The 24,961-nt window shown below is 34.7% G+C and overlaps 1 protein-coding gene across 2 annotated transcripts; it reads left to right on the forward strand.

The window, feature by feature from the left end:
• The first annotated feature begins 5,321 nt into the window (after positions 1-5,321).
• On the forward strand, positions 5,322-22,801 carry LOC143224851 (uncharacterized). Of its 2 annotated transcripts, none has more exons than XM_076453216.1 (8): positions 5,322-5,846; positions 8,710-8,802; positions 10,240-11,169; positions 15,542-15,612; positions 16,848-16,948; positions 18,509-18,774; positions 20,454-20,593; positions 21,981-22,801. In XM_076453216.1, exons 2-8 carry the CDS (start codon positions 8,712-8,714, stop codon positions 22,140-22,142), a joined length of 1,761 nt encoding a protein of 586 aa, XP_076309331.1. In that variant the 5' UTR covers positions 5,322-5,846; positions 8,710-8,711; the 3' UTR covers positions 22,143-22,801. The 2 variants fall into 2 exon arrangements, with proteins under 2 accessions (XP_076309331.1, XP_076309332.1); XM_076453217.1 differs by having other exon boundaries at positions 5,435-5,846; positions 10,279-11,169.
• The last annotated feature ends 2,160 nt before the right edge of the window (positions 22,802-24,961 follow it).

A 24,961-nucleotide genomic window follows, 5' to 3' on the forward strand; every position in this document is an offset into this window, starting at 1 on the left:
GCCCACGGCTGAGCATATTTGGTGTGAAGGGGCTTCGAAACCACAACCAGTGGTTTACGAGTCAGTGTCTTAACCACCTGGCCTGCATAGTTCCTAGAATGTGTGTAAAATGACAATGCTACCTAAACAGTTGGTATCAAGTTCATAAAATTCTTAAGATATTTCTTATCATATATCATTATTACTTCGAATTTAAGACGCACCTTTTCCATTTTTCCAAACTGAAATTGGGTTGCGTCTTAAATTCAGTCTCTTTCAGTCTCGGAAACATCACTTTACCCTAGCAACAAAGTTTGTTGAAAAATTCTGCATCAACAAATAGATTGGACTATATTTTAAAAATAACTTCGCTTAGAAAGACTAAAAAAAACAACAGGTACAAAACGTCAAATTTTTCCGACGTCAGTGCCTCTAGCGGTGTAGTCTTTCGTGTTGTTAAGACGTATTTAATTGTGTTTGTTATCTTTAGTGCATTTTTTACCCATGGAAAAGCGTTTTACGTACAATGCCGAATTAAAAGAAAGCTAAATTTTGCGCCTGAACAGATTGAGAATTGTGCAGCCAGTAAAATGCACGCAATGAGTGAGGAAAATGTACATCATTGGCTTGGTATGAAAACCGAGTTGTTTTCTTGCAAGATGTGACCATTATGGATTAAATAACTAAGCACACATATAAATTATTCAAGCACACTGATATATGTTGTAACTGTTTCTCAACTCACTATTCGTTGGTAAAAGAGTAGCCAAGAGTTTGCGATGGATGGTGATGACTCGCTACCTTCCCTCTAGTCTTACACTGCAAAATTAGAAATGTCTAGCACAAACAGCCCTCGTGTGTGCGCGAAATTCAAACCACGCTCACCAAACAGAATCAGACAGGTGTCTCTTAACACTCTGATTACTAGAGTTTCATTAAACGTGAAAGCATCCTAATATGCTAGTTTATCTTTAACTCTAAAATGGCCTAATAGTGTAGACTATTATTTAACCTAAAGTAAGGCTTAAGGACTATTTCTATGAAACATGTTGCAGGAATACTTCCAATGAAATGTGCTTCATGTTGTAAATTAACCTAATTCACCGCGAGCTACTTTTCATTTTGAGTTGAGAAACAGTTGCAACATATATCAGTGTGCTTGAATAATTTATATTTGTGCTTAGTTATCTAATTGAAACTGAAGAGGTTACAAATCAGTCTAGCAGTCAAGTTTTAGGCCTAGGTCATCAGTTACCATAATCTGACTGTAGGAAGAACTGTTTGCTTCCAACATTTTCCAAATACTTATATACTTACTTTAAAGAAAGTTTAAATTTAAACGGTTTAGCAATGCAATGCATTGTGAGATTTGTTTAAAATTAAGCACAAAGCAATACAATGGGCTGTCTGTGCTCTGCCCACGATGGTTATCGAAACCTGGATTCTAGGGTAGAAAGTCTGCAGACATGCTGCTGTGCCACTGGACGGGGAGAGACTATTTGTAAGACGTCATTTTTTTTGTTTGTTGTATGTCTGAAGTGTATGTGTGCTTTAAAAAGTGGTAAAAGTAGGTTCACATTGAAAAGTTTATTTGTTTGTTTTGGAATTTCGCACAAAGTTACTCGAGAGCTATCTGTGCTAGCCGTCCCTAATTTAGTAGTGTAAGACTGGAGGGAAGGCAGCTAGTCATCATCTTTTTACCAACGAATAAAGTGGGATTAACCGTCACATTATAACGCCCCCACGGCTGAAAGGGCGAGCATGTTTGGCGCGACCGGGATGCGAACCTGTGACCTCAGATTACATATCGCATTGCCTTAACACGCTTGGCCATGCCGGCCTCACATTAACAAAGTAGTAAAAAAAGTAGGTTCACATTGACAAAGTAGGTAAAAGTATAGGTTCACATTAACAAAGTAGTAAAAGTAGGTTCACATTGACAAAGTGGTAAAAGTTAATGTTTTCTTGGGATTTAACTTTATTGGAACTAAAATTTAAACCCTAATAAGAACGTGTATTAAACGACAACGTTGGAAAACATTAGGGTTTAGATATAACCATCTTTAATTCTTACTAGTGGCCAGGGGTACTGACCAAGAGTAGCCGTCACTATTACGTCTTTGCCCGGCTCTTTAAATGAAATAAAGGAACTAACTGTCATTTTTATAACGCACCCACAGTTTAAAGTACGGAGTGTGATCAGAAGCAACACTTCTCGAACCCTGAATCCTCTGTTTGCAACCCTACACATTAACCAATAGATGACGCTTAATAACACTGCGCAACAATTTCTTTGAAAAGTTTTGCTTCCTGAAAAGTGTTTGCTAATTGTGACACGTACCTGGTGGGTATGTACAAATATAGCTTTGGTTTTGTTTCATCACGAAGGAACTCTGTGAATTAGACAGTTAACTGTTTACCGGTAATAGCGTATTTAATTGCGTTTATGTTTCTAATACGCTATTAAGTTCAACATAATTAAAAGTGTTTTGCTCCTGATTTTCGTTTATATTCAATGTCCGGTGCATCACGTTGCAGTGTCCAACAGTAATGGGCAAGCATTGATAGATTCCAGTTGCCCTGATATCGTTTTTCCATTGTAGTAATGTCCTGGTGAAACTGAAGAGTTTGATGAAACGGTACGCGATGGGCAAATTTGGATGTGATTTTCGTGATCAGCAGCCAAAAATCTATAAGGAACACCCAACAGTGTTCAAGAAGCAAAAACTTTGTTGTGCAGTGTAATATAAGTCAGTACTAACTGCTATTAAACATTTGAAACTAAAACTATAATTACCTACCAGTACATATTTACTTTGAAAATTATTAAGTGATTCCTTATGTCTAATCATTGTCTCTTGACATATTGTATTTTAATATTATATTTTGGAATCACAAAATTTGCTTGCCAGAAATTAGGAAAGACCGTAATCAACGTAACTATCGACAGTTTTGTGTTTCTGTGATATAGTGTAAAACTAAATACAATATTTATTTCTTGTAGAATCAATAAAAATTTGCTTTCCTACAAAAAAAAAATGTTTATATAAAACACAGCATACGCTAGTGACACACCTCGAGGCGAATGGTTTAAGTGTTTGTGAAAATAAATTAATAAATAAAGCTGTGAATATATCTGTTAAAATAATAACAATAATAACATTTCTCATACTACAGCATAATGGTAACTATTATTAATACTATAATAATTGGTGAGTCTCCCCATGATAGGTCACTACTAAGTTTACGGACTGACAATCCTAAAATCCAAAGTTTGAATCCCTGTGGTGGACAGAGCGCATGTAGCTTTGCGATAAAACGAAAGGTAACTGGCTTTCGTTTACATATGTATCGATTAGAAAAAGGAGACCATTTTATAATGAATTAAAATTTGTTTTAGCATCATTTGACACATTTAATCCTCACTTTGTTCGGAATGACTTCCTTAAGGCAGATCACTGATGACCTTATTGAGGTGTTCTTCCATTATAAAGAAAGTAGTTCCTTACTAATATAACATCTGTTTTAAATATATATATATATTACACTGTGTATCTTAGCAACACATTAATAGTTCACAATAAAATTATGCTTGTGACATATTATACCGCTTGAGCTTTCGTTTCATATATCAGTTTTTTCATGTATTGAGCATGTGTCTGATTTTTTGTTCAAGTTAAAGAAAAAATACATTACATGTTCCAGTCTTCATTTGTTGCCTTTTATTTAGACAAAAAAACGATGTTTGGAAAATTCCATTATCATCTTCTACACTGGTTACAGTTGTGCTCGTACGCACTTTATATACACACAGTTTTAGGTTTAGTGACATTATTAAAATGATATTTATAATCTGTAGTCGAGAGACATAATAATATCAAAGGAACTGTATACAGAGATACACAGCAGTAAACATAGGAGCTGTCCACTAACTGCATATCTGTTTTCTTTTCTTTTTTGAGATTTAAATAAATGGTTTAAAGGTTAATAGGAAAACAACAAATTTTGGCTTAAATCCACCAGTTGTAACAACAAATATTTCAAAACTTGTGCTGAGATAATTGCAAAGTCGTTTCCTTAACTACGTTTCTTCTATTCCTGTATAGATAGGAGATTATTGTCTTTACTGTGATTTCTATTCAGCTGTCCGTGTGTGGCTAATAGATAAGTGTTTTTAGTTTCTTCACTATCGTTACATTTATTTCTCTCCGTATAACTCAAGGACAACTGTTTTTAGTTGCTTTATATCGTGTATAGTTAAGTAACAATTGTATTCAGTTACTTTAGTATCCCAGTAAAGCTAAGTGACAACTATTTTTACTTACTTTACTGTCCTGTATAGCTAAGTGACAACTGTTTTTATTTACTTACTGTTCTGTATAGCTAAGTGACAACTATTTTAGTTACTTTACTGTTTCTGCATAGCTAAGTGACAACTGTTTTTAGTTACTTTACTGTCCTGTATAGCTAAGTGACAACTATTTTAGTTACTTTACTGTTCTGCATAGCTAAGTGACAACTATTTTAGTTACTTTACTGTTCTGTATAACTAAGTGACAACTGTTTTTAGTTACTTTACTGTCCTGTATAGCTAAGTGACAACTGTTGTTAGTTCTTTACTGTTCTCAACTAAGTGACAACTATTTTTAGTTACTTTACTGTTCTGCATAGCTAAGTGACAACTGTTTTTAGTTATTTTACTGTCCTGTATAGCTAAGTGACAACTGTTTTTAGTTACTTTACTGTTCTGCATAGCTAAGTGACAACTGTTTTAAGTTGCTTTACTGTTCCTGTCCAAAACAGGAAGTTTCAGTGCATTATCACTTCCAGCGGGTCTATAACGTTTTCAGTTTCCATGACGAAGTAACTATCCCATTCTAAACGGTGTTCCCCTGGTGGTTATAACACATCACTTTTTTCTCTCCTATTAAAGCACTGTTGGATTAGAATCGCTTATTAATCGCCACCTAGCGGCTCAGTGATAAGTCTGACGGCTAATAACATTAAAGTCAAATTTATTGGTGGGTGCATCCCCGATAACCCATTGTGTAGTTTCGTGTTTAATAAAGAAATATATTTAGCTACAACTTACGTCTTACCTTTCCATCAAACTTTATCAAAGATCGTATCAGATAATCGCTCTGACGCAGTGTGTGAGAATGACGTATACAGCTTAAGTTTTTCTTATTCACTTATACTGTTCTCAGTAACAACAAAACAATGTTCTCTGTAAAGCTAGCAGTCGAACACAAGCTAAGAGGAAAAAGGAAATACATAATCTGACTGTGCGCAGTTTATTCATTTCTTTTTTATTGGCTGCGCAAGTCGAGAAGCACACGCACGTGTACAAAACGTTCCCTTTTCTTACAAGGTGAGGGCTTGGCCTCCTCGAGAAAGAGATGGAAGTGCGTCTTCGCTTGGAAAATTGATAACAGGGGGCGGTTTTGTATGATTTAGTTAGTTGATGACTAAATTCTGGTCTTAGAGCAGTGTGAGTTGTAAAACTGGTATCAGTGGACTGTGTGTTTAAAACGCAGAGGAAAACAGAGGAAAGCGATTCGTCCTATTAAGTTTGTCATTAATGGTGTTAGCTGATTGAGGTTAGAGTGGTGCCTGGAACAAAGCAATTCCTGAATTAATTCACCTGTGTGTAACAGGTTACTCAACTATTCAGGTTAAGGTTTTCGAAATACTCAGTAATTTGGGTAACTAGGCAATCTTCAATTGAGAGGAGAGATTCGTACATGGAGAAACAGTGAAAAGGTTCGTGTAGAAGGCTGTCGATATTAAAGTGAAGCTCTGATCGTGTAACTTATATCACATTTGGAAGTTTCGTGATCCGTTTTATGTAACTTCTTCAAAATAAAGTAAGTCTCGTAGTTTTATGTTGTTTCTTTGTAAAATTAGACGAATATTAACAAAATTTGGGTGTTTAGCTCTAACGATTTGATTATGATTTTGTAACCTAATCCATCACGCGTAATTAAACCACATGAGAGGAGTCAATTTGTGTTTGTTTAGATTGATCAGTTTGGAAACTGGCGAAAAGTAAATCATCAACATTGATTTCAGAATTTTGCACAAATCCTTACACGACTATCTGCGCATAGCCGTCCCTCATCATGATCTGACAGACAAGAGAGAAGATTTTGATTATTGTTAATTATAAAACTACATAATGGACCATCTGTGCTAATCTGGTTTGGAATATATATGTAAAAATGTCTCGTTTGGGTTGAGAAATCTTTTCACGTACTCAACCCAGACGAGCCGTTTTACATATATATTCTCTACAAGTGGGTTTTACATCACTGATCTCGCTTTGGGTATAGACTATTAACTTTACTAGTATAAAAGCCTAACTAACAAACTTGGTTCCTTCAATATGCATTTGCAACTTTGCAGCCCATAAATAAACATAATAAAGAATCTTCTAACTTCAGAGAACCAAAGTCTCTCCTGAGCAATATCTGCTTTATATAAACGTGTTTCTTAGTAACATGAACCTTTGTCTCAGCATCCACTGGTCACAGTTATTGTGTTTTCACACCAACTGCATTATTACAATTGTTCCCTTAAACACTTCTCTTCATACCAAACAACAAATTCATTTCACTCTATGTTAAATAAATCATAGGTATAAAAAAAATCATTCCTTCATAGGCTTTTATAAGGCAGAAAAAGTAAAGAAATTTAAGAGCTATTTACACCTATGTTAGCGATAAATTCAACTAAAATTAGAGCAGGCAATCAAAGAAAGAATTATTGTACGAGGAAAAGTGGAACTGGATTCGTATAGCTCACCGAATTCGAACGTAATCGACTGACTAGCTGACCGATATTCGGTTTTTATGATCCTGACAAGCCTTCAGAGTCTCCGCTGAGTCATTGGGGCGGGAAATGGCTAGAGGGAAAGAAATTACTTAACAACTTTCCATGGCCAAGTATGGGCTGCTATCGGAAGGTCAAGAGTTAGAATTGATAGTTACGTGCCCACGGCTCTAAAGTGCAGAACCAGCCGTTTCAGCAAAGAGTTGTGAACTATAGGATAAGATAAGTTAGGCTAAGTCCAGCCCGGTAGTTAAACGTGCTGTTGTAAACGATCTGTGAAACAACTGCTGAGAAGAAAATAATTATAATTAGCAATTCGCGTAACTTAATGAATTAGATTAGGTTTGTTTGGTTTGAATTTCGCGCAAAGCTACATGAGGCCTATTTGCGCTAGCCGTCCTTAATTTAGCAGTGTAAGACTAGAGAGAAGTAAGCCAACCCTTGGGCTACTCTTTTTACCAACGAATAGTGGGATTGACCGTGACATTATAACGCCCACTCGGCTGAAAGGGCGAACATGTGTGATGCAAGGGAGATTTGAACCCGCAACCCTTGGATTACGACTCGAGTGCCTTAACCAAGCTACTCGAGAGCTATCTGTGCTAGCCGTCCCTAATTTAGCAGTGTAAGACTAGAGGAAAGGCAGCTAGTCATCACCACCCACCGCCATCTCTTGGGCTACTCTTTTACCAACGAATATTGGGATTGACCGTCACATTATAACGCCCCCACGACTGAAAGGGAGAGCATATTTGGCGTGACGTGGATTCGAAACCGCGACCCTCATATTACGAGTCGAACGCCTTAAACGACCTGGCCATGCCAGGTCTTGGTTTTCTTAAATGGAAGTGAACAATGCGCAAAATCACCGAAACAGGTGTTTTCTGTTACCGTAAAAAAAATCATAAAATAATAATTAAGTAATACATAAATGTCCACGATTAACGTAGAATAAAGTATACTACAGAGTAAAGAGTAGCCAAGAGTTGGCGGTGGGTGGTGATGACTAGCTGCCTTCCCTTTAGTCTTAAACTGCAAGTTGAGAGACGGATAGCGCAGGTAACCTTCGTATAGCTTTGCGCAAATTCAAAAAACAAACAAAAATTATAAGTAGGTGGCGCTCTCTATCCACCTGGTTTGGAATTATAGCTATGATGATTAAAATGATATGGTCGGCGTTACTTGATGTAGCTGACAGATGAATAAACTTACATGAATTATCTATAATTTTGACTCCGTTTCACTTCACCATATGGTGGCATAAAATAATTTAGCTTTGTGAATAATGTTATAACGTTTCGTCGAATTCATTATTCGATTTTATACAGTGGATCAACTGTATAACGACATTATAAAAACGTCACCATTATAAGAGGCCTAATGGCATTTCTTTGGTTTACTAAGCCAAGCTGTGCTGATGAGCCTTGAATAGACAAAAACTACAGTGAACAGCAGTGGGTATGGCCAATCAAAAGAATGCAATAGGCCTCTACGTCACAGATTCTCTTTTAATTTTACCTTTGGTGGAAAAAAGAAAATAAAAGAAATCTTTAAAATCTGTATAACAATTATGTAACTGTGAAACTAACATGTTTATATCAACTAGTTTCACACCTACTTCTGTGCAAAAGCTTTCTATTATTGTTAATCGAAGATACGTCATTTTTAATGTACTCGTAAATGTGAATTACAGGAATAGGTTTATTAAAAGATCATTTTTTTTCGTCTGTTAACAATCGTCAGGCAAGCTCGGAAGACAACTCGTCGCAGTAACTGCAAACTATTAAAGCACTTTAGCGCCATCTGTACAATTCTTTCTATTTATTTTTGTGTAAAAAATAGTTAAATGCAAATTTTTTTAACTACTTATTCCATTAGCTAACACTTTTCTTTTGACAGTTATGAAAGCATATTACTTAGTTTTACTGCTGCTTCTTCCATATTCTGTGACTGGAGGCGACGGAGACGAACAGTTTCGTGTTAAAAGACAAGGTAAGTTTATTTACGAACATTATTATAGAACTGGAATTTATTCTTTTAGTAAGCGATTTGCTGGGTACGTGGATTTATTTTTATCATAATTGTGTGTTTGTAATTTTAGCGTAAAGCTCCAACACAGTAGGTTATCTGCTATATATCTTCCCCGAAGATCTAACCCTAATTTTTAACGTTATAAACCCTAAAGCATAGAGTTTTAGGCTTGGTGATTAAAGCAATTGACTCGCAATCTAGGGATCATGGGTTCTATTCCCAGACACCAAACATGCTCACCATTTCAGTCGTGAGGTCATTATAATGTAACAGTCAATTGACCCATTGGTTGGTAAAAGCATAGCCCAAGAGTTGGCGGAATGTTTATTAGCCACCTTTCCTTTAGACTTCCACAGCTAAATTAGGCATGGATAGTGCAGATAATCCTCGTGTAGCTTTGCGAGAAATTCAAAATAAACCCAACCGTACAAATAGGGTTTGAATTTTATATTCAACCACACTTCAACACTTGACAAATAAAACACCTGAAACTATTTGAAAAGTTATAAGCCATTCACTGCCACTTGTTGCCTTTTTCCAAGCTAGAGTGACGCCATTTTTGTTAATTTTTATTTTTAAATACATTTACTTTTATCTTTGGTTCATGTTGGCCTGATTTGCATTGCAGGTTTTATTTAGAAATTAGTTTCTCGTTGACTCATGACGAACATTATAATTAACTTGCGTGCAGAAATGGTTCTGACACTGCTGGCCAAAATCTTAAGGCTAAATATTATAAAAAAAAATACATGCATTTTGCGTTGATAGACTCAACCACTTATTTGAGTAGAGCTTCAAAAGATAAAAATAAGAAAGGGGAAAATAAAAATAAAAAATAAAAATTAGCATTTAATAGCGAAAATGTGAATATTATGAAATTAGCCTAAATACTAGCTGGTCAGAAGTTTAAGACCATGCCAAAAAGAAGTCCTAAACAGGGTAAGAAATGCCCAACAAGAAGTTTCAGTAGTGAGTTGCACGGCCGTCATTGCGAATAACCGCAAACATTTATAACATTCATCAGACACAGAAAGTCCAGAAATTTCATGATATTGAGTAAAGTTATGTTTTTTCCATTCAATGTAAAGAATTAACTAGAAACATTGGATTAGATCACTCATTTTATATGCAAGATACAGAGGGACAACCAGCAATAATCTCTTGGATTAACTAGAAAAACAACATCCTGATTATGTTTAAATATCTGTGTGTGGATCGTGTGTTTTAGGAACTATGTGAAAACAAAGTCGTGACTTCACGAGCACTTTGGTGCACGTGTGTGTTTTAAAATGTGTTTACAGGGTATAAACATCATCGGTAATTCTAGGTAATGTGTGGAAAATGATAGACATCCTAAAATAACGAACTAAAAATGTTTATCTTTTATCTCGATTTTAGGTTTTCGTCTAAATTTAGGGTCTCGTTCGCTACTTTCAGGGTTATCAGATGTCTTGGGACAGTTTGCCAAACCTAAGCAAAATGATAAGTTCTCAGAAACGGCTACAGAGTTACCTGACTATGATTACAGTGAATATAGAAATGACTACGAGGAAGAAACGTCAGATTCAACGAATAAAACGTTGCAGGATGTTGTTCAACAGTTGATCAAGGTAGCGCGTGGCGTGTATCCCATCCCTTCGGGCAGATCAGCCCTTGTCAATCTTAACGCTCATCCCAGCGAGAGGTTTCAGTTTTGTAGGACCCCCAAGAACGAACCCGGTCACTGCCGCTACATTCAACATTGTCTCTTACCGGAATTTGTCACAGACTTTTCTAAGTTTGTGAGTTACGTTTGTTTTATCAACAGTCGTTATGTGGGTGCTTGTTGCCCAGATGACCACCCAGCAGAGAACATTCCGGCAGCTTTAACCACAACCACAACCACAATACCGGAAGTTCATCCTCCAATACAAGATCAACAAGACAAACCATTTCGGCCACACAGACCGGAGAGACCAAATAGAAGACCGGGGCGTCCTAACAGAAGACCAGGAAAACCCTTCCAGCCAGGACGTCCAAACAGACCAGGAAGACCCTTTCAGCCAGGACGTCCAAACAGACCAGGAAGGCCCTTTCAGCCAGGACGTCCAAACAGACCAGGAAGACCCTTCCGGCCAGGACGTCCAAATAGACCAGGAAGACCTTTCCGGCCAGGACGTCCAAACAGACCAGGACGACCATTTCGTCCAAATGGAACTGAAAGACCTTATGAACCAGAAGAACCTGAACCAACTCCTGAACCTACGCTGCCTCCTACAACTACGCCAAAACCCACACAGCCTCCTCCACCACCTTCACCAGAGACGTCTAATTCACCTTACGAAGAAGGTTTATTTTTTATTTTCAAGAGTTATTTATTTATTTTAAAGTAATTTGGTGTAGAGATGACTTTGTAAACCGTTGAGGATGACATATGTGTTATTATTATTTACAAAATGAGGTTTCCGATGTGAGAAAGATTTAATTATTTTCTTCAGAATATTGCTCATTTAAAAACACATTAAATCTTAACATATTTTACAACAATAGGGAATCCTCAATAGCCGCGGCTCTAAATATTGGGTTGAGGAATAATTCGTGAGTGTTTTTTCAAGTTAACGAAATATATTCATAAATGAAACGCTTTCGCAAAATATTTCATGTCATTTGGTAGATAATTTTTTGCTCTAATAGATGGTGTGTTTGATTTTCATATGTCTTTAATTTTTGCTTTCATTTTCAGCTCATTAAATGGAATGTCAAGTGGACAAAATCGAGCATTTTCGACACCATCTGCTTTTCGCATTTCATTTCTTGCAATTTCATTTAAAACAATGCATACTATATACCTAGGTATTACATGAAATAAAGTGTCATAATAAATGTTTTGGGTGCAATGTGTTCATACATTGAAGTATTGTACAGTCTTGCATGTAATGCTTGAATGAAATTATTTCAAAACGCTCACGAATTATTCCTCAACCTTATAGATCTCAATTAGATCACGAGACGAATTTACGAACTAAACGTTTGTTTATTTGTAAGTAAGCACAAAACTATTATTTGTGCTCTGTCCACCATGGCTATCGAAACCCGGTTTCTAGGTGTGTCATTAGGGGGGGGCTGGGGGCTGTAAAAGTTTGCATGTGAGAAAACACAACAAATAATTCAGAGACATTCTACGAACCGTGCCTAAAAGTCAATAGTATATAATGAATTTAGAAATGATGAATTTATTTTTTATCTTTAACGAAAGAAAATAAATGATTCATAAGTAGAATGGAAAATGACAATATATGATGTTTATATTGTAACTGTACTGTAAGGAGTTTCTTATATATAGCTTTGTTGTCCAGGGCATGAGCCAGATCAGAGGATGACAGCTATGCAATCTGTTTCATCTGATCACACGTGAACGCTCACACTCAATAGGCAGACTCATCACTAAATGTTAACACTTCACCATACTCACGTTTAAACAGTGGAGCGTAACGGATCAAATGCGAACTTTCACATTAAGTACGCGCACTAGCCGATAATTCTTTGCCATTAAAAGGTAGGCTCGGCATGGCCAAGCGTGTTGAGGCGTGCGTCTCGTGATCTGAGGGTCGCGGGTTCGCATCCCGGTCGCGCCAAACATGCTCGCCCTTTCAGCCGTGGGGGCGTTATAATGTGACGGTCAATCCCACTATTCGTTGGTAAAATAGTAGCCCAAGAGTTGGCGGTGGGTGGTGATGACTAGCTGTCTTCCCTCTAGTCTTACACTACTAAATTAGGGACGGCTAGCACAGATAGCCCTCGAGTGGCTTTGTGCGAAATTCAAAAACAAACAAACAAACAAGCCATAAAAAGGTACTTTTGTGTTATGTTTGAGTTTTTGGAAATCACTGGATTCTCTGATGACTGAGATTTGTCCGCTGTAGTCGAACTAATCCGAATTATCTATAAAATTAAAAGAAATAGTTCTACAAATAAACGATAGGCGTCATGAGCTAATTAATTTATTTTGCCCCAACGCATAAGACAAGTTCAGCTGACCTCGATATTTTAATTCAACAATGGCATAAGTTTATTATCACATACAAAATTATTTTCTTTGTTCAGGTAAATACCACAATAACTGTATAATTCTAGGTACCACATAACTTGTATAAACATTCAAATAATAAATTAATATCAGAATTATATTCACTACTTGATTTTATGGGGCTTTTAAATCTTAAACCTATTAAAGGCAATTTTAAATGTATTTACTGAATGACTAGATATTGAACGTTTAACGGTGAGCAGTGCGTGTTTTTGCATTTTCAAATGATTTTGTATTATAGGTTTTCTCGACAGCTAAGCAGTGAAGAGCATGCGCACTTCATTCTCCCACTTCTTGTTTTTCTTTAAACTTATTTAATTATTTAAAGTTTCCTTAACTGTAGCTTCTTTAGGCTGTGCTCTAACCCTAAAATAAAAGAAAATGGCTCCGGAGAAGAGTTGGTAAAATTATCTCCAGCTGGCTAAGTTTACAGACTTACAATACTAAAACCGGGGTTCGATTTCCACCCAGTGGACACAGTAGATAGCCCTTTACGAATTTGCTATAAAACGAACAAATAGATCTCTAAAATTATTGGTATATTTAATTGCAAGTGTGTCTGTCATCTGTGGCTTATGGCTGCAACGTATTACAAAATAGGTTATAAAAGTTAAGCAGTTTAAACTGTTAGTCTGTAAGCATAGTTATCTAGGGTAGATACTTTTAGCGAAACAGCGTGATCAATCAGTTCGACCAACTTGATGTGGGTAATTTATCATGCTTATGTTGTGAACTCTAAACCAAGCTTCAAAAGTGTAAAGGTAATATTGTATTTATTCTATTTTAAACACACTTAATGTTTCCATAAAACAATTCTAAAGATAATATTGTATTTATTCTATTTTAAACACACTTAATGTTTCCATAAAACAATTCTAAAGATAATATTGTATTTATTCTATTTTAAACACACTTAATGTTTCTATAAAACAATTCTAAAGATAATATTGTATTTATTCTATTTTAAACACACTTAATGTTTCCATAAAACAATTCTAAAGATAATATTGTATTTATTCTATTTTAAACACACTTAATGTTTCCATAAAACAATTCTAAAGATAATATTGTATTTATTCTATTTTAAACACACTTAATGTTCCCATAAAACAATTCTAAAGATAATATTGTATTTATTCTATTTTAAACACACTTAATGTTTCCATCAAACAATTCTAAAGATAATATTGTATTTATTCTATTTTAAACACACTTAATGTTTCCATAAAACAATTCTAAAGATAATATTGTATTTATTCTATTTTAAACACACTTAATGTTTCCATAAAACAATTCTAAAGATAATATTGTATTTATTCTATTTTAAAACACTTAATGTTTCCATAAAACAATTCTAAAGATAATATTGTATTTATTCTATTTTAAACACACTTAATGTTTCCATAAAACAATTCTAAAGATAATATTGTATTTATTCTATTTTAAACACACTTAATGTTCCCATAAAACAATTCTAAAGATAATATTGTATTTATTCTATTTTAAACACACTTAATGTTTCCATAAAACAATTCTAAAGATAATATTGTATTTATTCTATTTTAAACACACTTAATGTTTCCATAAAACAATTCTAAAGATAATATTGTATTTATTCTATTTTAAACACACTTAATGTTTCCATAAAACAATTCTAAAGATAATATTGTATTTATTCTATTTTAAACACACTTAATGTTTCCATAAAACAATTCTAAAGATAATATTGTATTTATTCTATTTTAAACACACTTAATGTTTCCATAAAACAATTCTAAAGATAATATTGTATTTATTCTATTTTAAACACACTTAATGTTTCCATAAAACAATTCTAAAGATAATATTGTATTTATTCTATTTTAAACACACTTAATGTTTCCATAAAACAATTCTAAAGATAATATTGTATTTATTCTATTTTAAACACACTTAATGTTTCCATAAAACAATTCTAAAGATAATATTGTATTTATTCTATTTTAAACACACTTAATGTTTCCATAAAACAATTCTAAAGATAATATTGTATTTATTCTATTTTAAACACACTTAATGTTTCCATAAAACAATTCTAAAGATAATATTGTATTTATTCTATTTTAAACACACTTAATGTTTCCATAAAACAATTCTAAAGATAATATTGTATTTATTCTATTTTAAACACACTTAATGTTCCCATAAAACAATTCTAAAGATAATATTGTATTTATTCTATATTAAACACACTTAATGTTTCCATAAAACAATTCTAAATCAGCTGTAAACAGTTTATAACTGGTTTTAGTTTCAAATGTATCCATTTTTACGTTAACTGAAAAAAAAAAAGATTTCAGGTCTAATGCATATTAAAATGTGATGGTAAAATATATTCCATTCAAACCGAATAATAGTGTTTATAATATATTATATCAGTGAATTTCTGTTTGTTTCTCACTTATAATGCAGAACATGTGCTCAGGTAAATCTATGATAATACGTATGCGATGTTCCTTGTTTCCTATGATAATACGTATACGATGTTCCTTGTTTCCTATGATAATACGTATACGATGTTCTTTGTGTCCTATGATAATATGTATACGATGTTCTTTATTTCTGGTATAATGGGTGTACTTGTTCTTTCTTTAGTATGTGGCCTTAGCTTTCGCACGAGAATAGTTGGAGGAAAAGAGGCAGATCCTGGCGACTGGTTATGGATGGTATGGTTTTTTGGTTTGTTTTGAATTTCGCGCAAAGCTACACGAGAACTATCTGCGCTAGCCGTTCCTAATTTAGCAGTGTAAGACTAGAAGGAAGGCAGCTAATCATAACCACCCACCGCCAACTCTTGGGCTACTCTTTTACCAACGAATACTGGGATTGAGCGCACATTATAACGCCCCCACGGCTGAAAGGGCGAGCATGGTTGGTGCGACGGAGATTCGAACCCACGACCTTTAGATTACGAGGCGAACGCCTTAACCTACCTGGCCATGCCGAGCCTGGATGGCATGGTAGAAAGCCGAAAGAATCTCATATTTTCAGTTAGATTTATAATGAAAAGTCCTTTACGTGTACGATGCGACTAATAATCTGCGTTAAAAAATTAAAACATACCAACACATTTGTTGCAAAGAAAACTTTTCTTTTATAATTTATAAAAGAAATTATATTAATAATAAAAGTGCATTTACATGAGAAATGGGTTTTAAAATACATCAAAACTAAGAACGTGTGTTTAATGTATTTTTGGATAACACGTGTTCAATCTCGTCGAAACAGATGTGGTTACAAGTTAGAGTGGGAGGGAAGAACACAAGCCATTTCTCAGTCGGGGGAGAGGGCTAAAGAGAGCTCCATGGAAAAAATTGAGGGGGCTACGTACGCTCTTTATTGTGTGGGCACATACATTGTAGTATTATGGAAGAGAACAAACTTTTTAATAGCAAACATTGTTCGTTAGGTGCAGACGCTACAAAGGAAGCTGAGGCCCATTTTGTTGTAGCTCAAGCCCCACAAAATCCCCCACTTCCCCCTTACTGTCACTTCTTAACCATACAACACCATAAACTGACAGCTATTTCAAGCATCAACTCACTGACACGTTCAGTGAACTAGTTAATAATGACTTTATTGTATACACGATATTTATAAAGTATCGCCACCTATTGGTCAATATCGAAACAATTAAATAACCCACTTATCATTCTTGCAGAAACTATTGCCAATTATATCATCCTTTAATTATATCATAAGCAAACAATTTCAATATCCCTAATATATATATGGTAGTCAACAAGAAAACATAGATTATTTATGTTATTAGAGCTGAAAGATCCATTCTATTCTTAGTGATTACAGTAGATGGGACTTCTTAGTTTAGTACTTACTAAAATTATTTATTGATCATTGGTCTTGAACTTTCCGATTTTATTATATGTTTTACTTCAAACAGGCTGCTCTGATACGTGGACCAGCAGATCTGACTGGCCAGTTCTGTGGTGGTGCGCTCATTAACAGATATTATGTTCTTACTGCTGCCCACTGTACAGAAGGGTACGTTGAATACGTCATAATTTTAAATGTAAATAAATAAATATAAACATTTATAGAAATCGTCAACAGAGGACGCTACTATGAATAAATTTAAACGGGATGGTTTTCTAGGGTTTTTATGCAAAGCTACCTAATGATGTATTTCTGTGCACTCTATGGATTAAACCCAGATTTTTGTATGGTAAGTCTGTAAACGTAATTCTTACCCACCGGAGAGTTAAACGAAAAAGACTTAAAATATTCGTATGTATAACAAATTATGTAAATAATAATTATTAGAAATATTATTATTAATATTTATTACTGCAGTTTTTTTTATCTGTAACAAATCAAGATATATGATTTCTTGGATAGTGTTATGTAGAGCGAAATGAATTCACCATTCACTCATTACAAAATGATTATATTTTTTATTATTACTTTGTTTGTTCCGTTACGGAAATTACACAAGAGACTAAATCTAATTGTTGGGACAGGTTTTCACCTCATTTGTTAATAGTTATTATCCATGTTATATGTTTTAATTGGAAGTTTAAGGTTTCAGTTTTGTTTTTTGCTTTTTTTCAAAAGTGCTTGTTTAAAATTTTGTCAACAAAATCTGAAATGACATAACTGGTTCAACTTTGCCCTCATCAGAGGCCATACTGAATGTTGTAATTATTAACTTTTTTATATATATATATGTGGTTTTTTGATCCTAGAAAATGTATTAAACTAAATCTAGAAGTAACAAAGGTATGTTTAACACTGAATTAAAGTTATAGCTGTTGAGCTGAAAACGAATATAAGTTTAACCGGGCCGTTGTACGTTCTTTCCCTTAAATACTGGGTTTTAGAAAGGGTGTTAGTTCACTTACGTACTAATTACGGTAACTGCTGATAGTATCGAGTTACAATGAATATATCCAATCCAAAGCAGTCGTTTTATACGTCAATGTATTGATTTTTAACGGTTATTTCATACTTGATTGTTTATTTCGAATTTCGCCCAAAGCTACTCGAGGGCTATCTGCGCTAGCCGTTCCTAATTTAGCAGTGTAAGACTAGAGGGAAGGTAGCTAATCATACCTACTCACGGCCAACTCTTGGGCTACTCTTTTACCAACGAATAGTGGGATTGACCTTTACATTATAACGCTCCCATGGCTGAAATGGCGAGCATGTTTGGTGTTATAGGAATTCGAACCCACGACCCTCATATTACGAGTGGAACGCCTTAACACGCTTGGCCATGCTGGGCTTCCATACTTGAACCATATGAGTAAGTTATTCTTTGTATTATAGGGAAACAGCAGACAAAACCAAGGTGAGGTTGGGCGAGCACGACTTTAGTAAGACAGATGATACCGTCTTAAATTGTTATTTGTATTGTATGTTTACAGCATATAAGTTCAAGTTAAGGTTGGGCGAATACGGCTTTAGTAAGTCAGACAATAACCATCTTATGTTGTTGTTGTTTGTATTCTAGATTTACAGCAGATAAGATCAAGGTGGGATTGGGCGAACATGACTTTAGTAAGTAAATAATAACCACTTTTGTTGTTGTTGTTTGTATTATAGATTCACAGCAAATACGATCAAGGTCAGGTTGGGTGAGTACGACTTCAGTAAGACAGACGATAACTCTCCTACAGATGTCGCCGTCGCTGAAATAAAAAGCCACCCAAATTTTGACAAAGTCAGATACTACAACGATATTGCGCTATTACGACTGGAAAACCCAGTGACGTATTCAGATTTCATCCGTCCTATTTGTCTGCCAGATCCACGTAATGATCTTCGAAGCAAAGTAGCTACAGTGATTGGTTGGGGAACACTAGCATATGGTTTGTATTCTTAATATATATTATAATAATACCCTCGTACACCATGGTGAGTGTGGCAGCAAAGTTATAGATCTGTTTGCTAAGTATTGTACTTTTATTTCTAAACCAACGAAAGTATTTATTTTTATTTTCCTAAATAACAGTGATATATATATATATATATTATTTAGGAATAGAAAAAAAACTAGAAATATTTTGATTTTATTTTTTTATTTTTAGTTTTTTGTTTTGTTTTGCGCAAAGCTACTCGAGGGCTATCTGCGCTAGCCGTCCCTAATTTAGCAGTGTAAGACTGGAGGGAAGGCAGCTAATCATACCCACTCACGACCAACTCTTGGGCTACTCTTTTACCAACGAATAGTGGGATTGACCTTCACATTATAACGCTCCCATGGCTGAAATGGCGAGCATGTTTGTTGTTATAGGGATTCGAACCCATGACCCTCATATTACGAGTCGAACGCCTTAAACGACCTGGCCATGCCAGGTCTTGGTTTTCTTAAATGGAAGTGAACAATGCGCAAAATCACCGAAACAGGTGTTTTCTGTTACCGTAAAAAAAATCATAAAATAATAATTAAGTAATACATAAATGTCCACGATTAACGTAGAATAAAGTATACTACAGAAAAAAAATGTTCAGGTTAATGTTTTTCTAGTTAAGCTAATCGCTACACAATATGCTAGATATATAAGACTTCAGGCTTATCAGTGGGGACTAGTTAGTACGGAGTAAAATATAGTTATATGACCGTTCCCCACCGCCTTTTAGGATTGCTTTAATGATTAGATTTGATTGTTGTCAAGCGCAAAGCTACAGAATGGGCTATCTGTGCTCTACCCCCCCCCCACGGGTATCAAAACCTTATTTACAGGCTTACAGATAAGACATCGAGAGGAGGTGAACGAAGATAATATAGCGGTGCCGAATACACATCGCGAAACTGTTTTACCTGTTTTAACAATATTAAATGTGCACAAGCATAAACATGTTGTGTATCTGGGGTCAAACGGATTGACCTTGTGGTGGCGCTTTGGGTATCAAAACTGACAAGCCGGGTTCGAATCTCTGCTTTGTTATTATAATGTTACCCGCACTTAAAGCTGTGGGTGCGTTATAAGAGTGACAGTGGATGGCAATATTGACTGGCTTCCTTCTCTATGGTCAGTAATTCAAAATTAATGACTGCAACAACTAGTCCTATTTTATAAAAAACGATCACAGGTTTCAGTTAAAAACAAAAACTTTATTATTTTGATCTAGGATCGTTAGCTATCTCATATTTGTGTATTTATTCATTAATTACAGTCTTGGTTTCTTTAAATTCACGGGTTCTAGGATTTTATTACCAATAATTTTTTGATTATTTGAGATAAGAAATATTATTAATTTTTGTATTCACAAAATAAAGCTAGCATTTAAAAATGATTATTACAAAATAATTTATTCGTATGAGATTTACCAGTCCTCCGCTGGTACAGCGGTAAGTATAAGGATTTACAACGCTAAATTCAGCGGTTCAATTCCCCTTGGTGGTCTCAGCAAATATCCCCATGTGGCTTAATACAAGAAAACACACACACACGTAAATAGACGTACCAAATTTTGATTTTTTTTTTTTTTCAGGAATTAATTTGCATTTAGTATTTTTAAATATGGTTAATATTTTTGCCACTAGGTGGTGCGTCGAGCAACGTCCTGCAAGAAGTTGACATCCCAGTCTGGGATAATGAAGAGTGTAACAAGACTTTTGTTCAGAAAATTTCAAAAGTATTTCTCTGTGCTGGCTCCAAAAATGGTGACAAGGACTCGTGTCAGGTAATCCATAAACCAAAAATACATCAACCTAATGATATAATAGGTTTAAAACACTCCAATATTAAGTGTGTGTCTTGAAAAATAAATCATTTTTTACGATATAGTTGATTTCTCTGTTGGTTATTTGTTTTCTTTCCATTCAAAAAAGGCGGTTTTGGAGTGGTAAACAGTTTGACTGAAAAAGAGAAGTTAAGCCTAATACATCAAACAGAGTCAAAGCACATAATATAAGCTTTTGTTGTTTTTAATTACACCCACTTGTTGAAGTGCTTTATTTACTGATTACAAAACACTTTCATAACATTTAAAATTATTTGCTGTTTAACTGTGTATTGTGTTTCATAAACAACTTCTGAAAATACTGCAGAGATAGAGTGGTCGGACGTGTTGTAATGTGCTCTGTTTTACCTTTACTACTCATGGGTTTTAAGAATTACCCAATATTAATTATTAATTGGAAGACTATTAATATGGGAAGTTCTGGGTATATGGGACACACTTTTAACTAGCTTAGAGAAGCTGTACCTAACAAATAAAACAGTGGAATGACGTATTATATAGGGACACACTTCTAACTAGCTTAGAGAAACTGTACCTAACAAATAAAATAGTGAAATGACGTATCATATAGGGACACACTTCTACTAGCTTAGAGAAGCTGTACCTAACAAATAAAACAGTGGAATGACGTATTATATAGAGACACACTTCTAACTAGCTTAGAGAAGCTGTACCTAACAAATAAAACAATGGAATGACGTATTATATAATAAGTCTTTGTTGTTTCTTTGATGACATAAAAATACCATATCCAGTTTATATTAACTTGTATTTTAAATCCTGTTGCTAGTTGATTTTATGACGTGTGAAACTGATGTAGAGATCCAATTCTTCCTAGTTATAGTAACATACTATTAGCATACGCACGCTTTATTAAACTATATAGCACTTTAGAAATTCTTGGCTCACTTTTAAGTATCTTAAATTGTATATTTCAGTATAATAATTCTGAATAGCTACCAATATGAAAAGTTATGAATTTTATGGGTTTATTTGGAATTAACTTAGACCACCTATTTAAAAGTAACTCTGGATGTCTACTAATATGGAAAGTGCTAAATATATGAGGCTGATTTCGAACTAACTTAGACACAAATTATATCAGGGTGAATCTGGATGTCTAATAACGTGAGAAGTTCTTGATATATGGGGCTGACTTTGAATTAACTTAGGCCATTTATTTCAAGGTGAAACTGAATAGTTATTAATATAGCAAGTTCCAACTAACTTAGACTAGTTATTTAAGGACAAAACTAGATTATTATTAATATATCAAGCTCCGACTATTCTGGACACGCTTCAAACTAACATAGATTACTTATTTCAGGGTGACTCTGGAGGGCCATTGATGTGGGAGGCTCCTAATCGCCGATGGACATTGATTGGAATTGTTTCGTGGGGCATCAGATGTGCGGAGCCCAACTATCCCGGTGTCTACACCCGAGTTACTGAGTTTTTAGACTGGATCAGGGAAAACATTTCTAAATAAAATAATTATTAATAATTAATAATAACGCTAGCGTTATTTACAAACAATTCTTTGAAAATGTAAACATGGAACTATTAATTGGCTGTCTGTTTGGCTTCTTTAATTTAACTTACTTGGAAATATTTGACAGATTAATCTACCAGTATCTGCTTTTATTTTGAAAGCTTCAAATAACACAGGCCTGCAAATTTAAACTTCATAAAAGTTGTTTTAGTTTTACTAACTGGTTTTCCATAAAATTGTACCTCAAAACGGCTGGTATGGTTATTAATAATTTTATTGATAAGTAGAAAACAACGTTTTGACCTTCCTAGGTCATCTTCAGATTAACAAAATAGGTTTTCGTTAACCTGAAGATGGTCTAGGAGGGTCAAAACGTTGTTCTCTCCTTATCAATAAAAGTGTTAATAACCATACCAGCCATTCTGAGATACATTTTTATTTCAAGAAAAGATTTTCCATAATTCGGTTACGCGCAAGCGACATTCATTTTCTTTTATCACGTAAGGATTTTTTCAAGTCAGGAGGGAAAAAAACTTATTTAGATCAAATTATTATTTTCTTTACTAGAACGAACAAATATTAACAAATATATAAATAAAGTGAAGAAGAGGGAAAAACATTGATGTTAAATGAATGTGCTTCTTCATTCATCCTGATCTGTGTGTGTGTGTCTCTCTTACTTTCAAAACTACGTGTTGTGGTCTTTATTCTATGTACTGTGTCTAGAGTATCTCGTTCCAATGCCCAGTAGCAATCAGTTGGAGCATCCCGTTTCAATGACCAGTAGTGACCAGTTGGAGCATCCCGTTTCAATGACCATTAGTGACCAGTTGGAGCGTCTCGTTTCAATGACCAGTAGTGACCAATTGGAGCATCTCATTTCAATGACCAGTAGTGACCAATTGGAGCATCTCGTTTCAATGACCAGTAGTGACCAGTTGTCATGAGGATCTTCCACCTTTCCTGATTCCTTCTGGTAATTTCCCTGATATCTTGACGAAACCTTCCCTTTGTTCTTTGTTGAAGAAACCGAGATTTTCGGGGAAATGGTCAAAATATGAGAGTAAGAAATGAGCATTGAAGCTCAGATTACAAACCCAAGTCTGTAAATTTATCGAGCATATCATTGATACTAATTTCGTAATTTGGATACTCGTTGTTTCCTTAAAATTTGTCAGTGACATCTTTAAAGATAACCAACACTTCTTTTACAGTTTTCCTTATTGTCCTTTCGAACTGTTAATCAAAAGTCAGTTTCCTAATCTGGTGCCCAAAAAGAGATTTAACACAAACATAGTTGTTGTTTGGAATTAAGCACGAAACTACACAATGGCCTAGGACTAACCGTACTCTACCATCACGGGTATCGAAACCTGGTTTCTAGCGGTGGGAGTCCGCACACATACCACTGTGCCACTGGGGGAGAACCATAAATGTAATAGAATACGTTTGGTCATTTACGCAATTTCTTGTTGCCATGGCGGTTGATAAATAAATAATATTAAAAAGAAAACAATAACTTTAAAGTGCACGCACAAACAAACACTATTCAGAAATGACACGTCATGCGGCCTGTTAACCATTTATATACTAGAAGTGTGTTTCTCGTGGGCTCTGGAATGATCGATACAACTCTCACATAGCGATTGGTCTAGAGAAAACTATAGTCAGTGATTGTCAACATTTTATGCATAACAAAATGTGACCCGATTTCAATAAAAACGATTCATTTATATAAAAGTACGTGTAATATTTTGTAAAGTAAGACAAAAAAAAATCTGTACCTGATAGATTAAAATGCATATCATTTTCGGATTCAGCATACGAGAATAGCTGGAGAACATGTAAAAATTTCAAGATAATAAAGACATATCATGCCTGTGTTGTCAGTATTTAACTTGTATGATTGGACACAGGTCGTTATGCGATTTCAAGTTCGAAGACCTAATGTTGCCAAAAACATTTTCACCATAATAGTATTTTTCAAACATGAATTTTTCCTAAAACCCAAAATTAAAACTGAAAACTGTGTCTTAGCTACGCCTATAAATAATAGTAGCTCTAAACCCAGATACTACTGCAATAAAAACTCAATGAAAAACCTGCCTAGAACGAAGACAGATATGAAAGTGAACATTTTTATCGTCTGTATAGATGTTTGCACAAATTTCTTGTCAATAACACTGGAAACAAACATCAAAATCATCCTATTCTGGTAATTATTTCGTTGAGAAATATTAATTTTATTTCACAATTTGTGACAGCAATTTCTGTGTTAACAAAATAGAATCGCTGAATATGTAATTACATTAAGGTGTTTTAATGAATGTAATTTAATATAAATAGTTGTTTTTGTTGTCTTTACTTACATGTTTTGACGATAAAGTTAGAAAACAAACGGCCTTTACGATCCAATTGTTTTGGAATTTCGCACAAAGCTACTCGAGAGCTATCTGTGCTAGTCGTCCCTAATTTAGCAGTGTAAGACTAGAGGGAAGGCAGCTAGTCATCCCCACCCACCGCCAACTCTTGGGCTACTCTTTTACCAACGAATAGTGGGATTGACTGTCACATTATAATGTCCCCACGACTGAAAAGGCGGGCATATTTGATGCAACGAGGATTACGAGTCGAATGCCTTAACCACCTGGCCATGCCGGGTCACTAACAGATAAAGTCATGAGAGATTTTAAAACATCTTGTTTTTTAGGATCTGATCCGTTGTGAAATTTAACTTTTAAATATTCAATATTTCTTTATCACATTGTAAGTTGTTTGAATTCCCCGTATTAAAATAAAAAAAACCTCAGTTCCAT

Source organism: Tachypleus tridentatus, chromosome 9 (genome assembly GCF_004210375.1).
Source record: "Tachypleus tridentatus isolate NWPU-2018 chromosome 9, ASM421037v1, whole genome shotgun sequence".
NCBI classification, from domain to species: Eukaryota; Metazoa; Arthropoda; class Merostomata; order Xiphosura; family Limulidae; genus Tachypleus; species Tachypleus tridentatus.

Coding starts and splice junctions, on each gene's coding strand:
- LOC143224851 (XM_076453216.1), top strand. CDS start 8,712: ATGAAAGCATATTACTTAGTTTTACTGCTGCTTCTTCCATATTCTGTG. Junction 8,803..10,239: donor GTTTCGTGTTAAAAGACAAG/GTAAGTTTATTT, acceptor TCTCGATTTTAG/GTTTTCGTCTAAATTTAGGG. Junction 15,613..16,847: donor CTGGCGACTGGTTATGGATG/GTATGGTTTTTT, acceptor TACTTCAAACAG/GCTGCTCTGATACGTGGACC.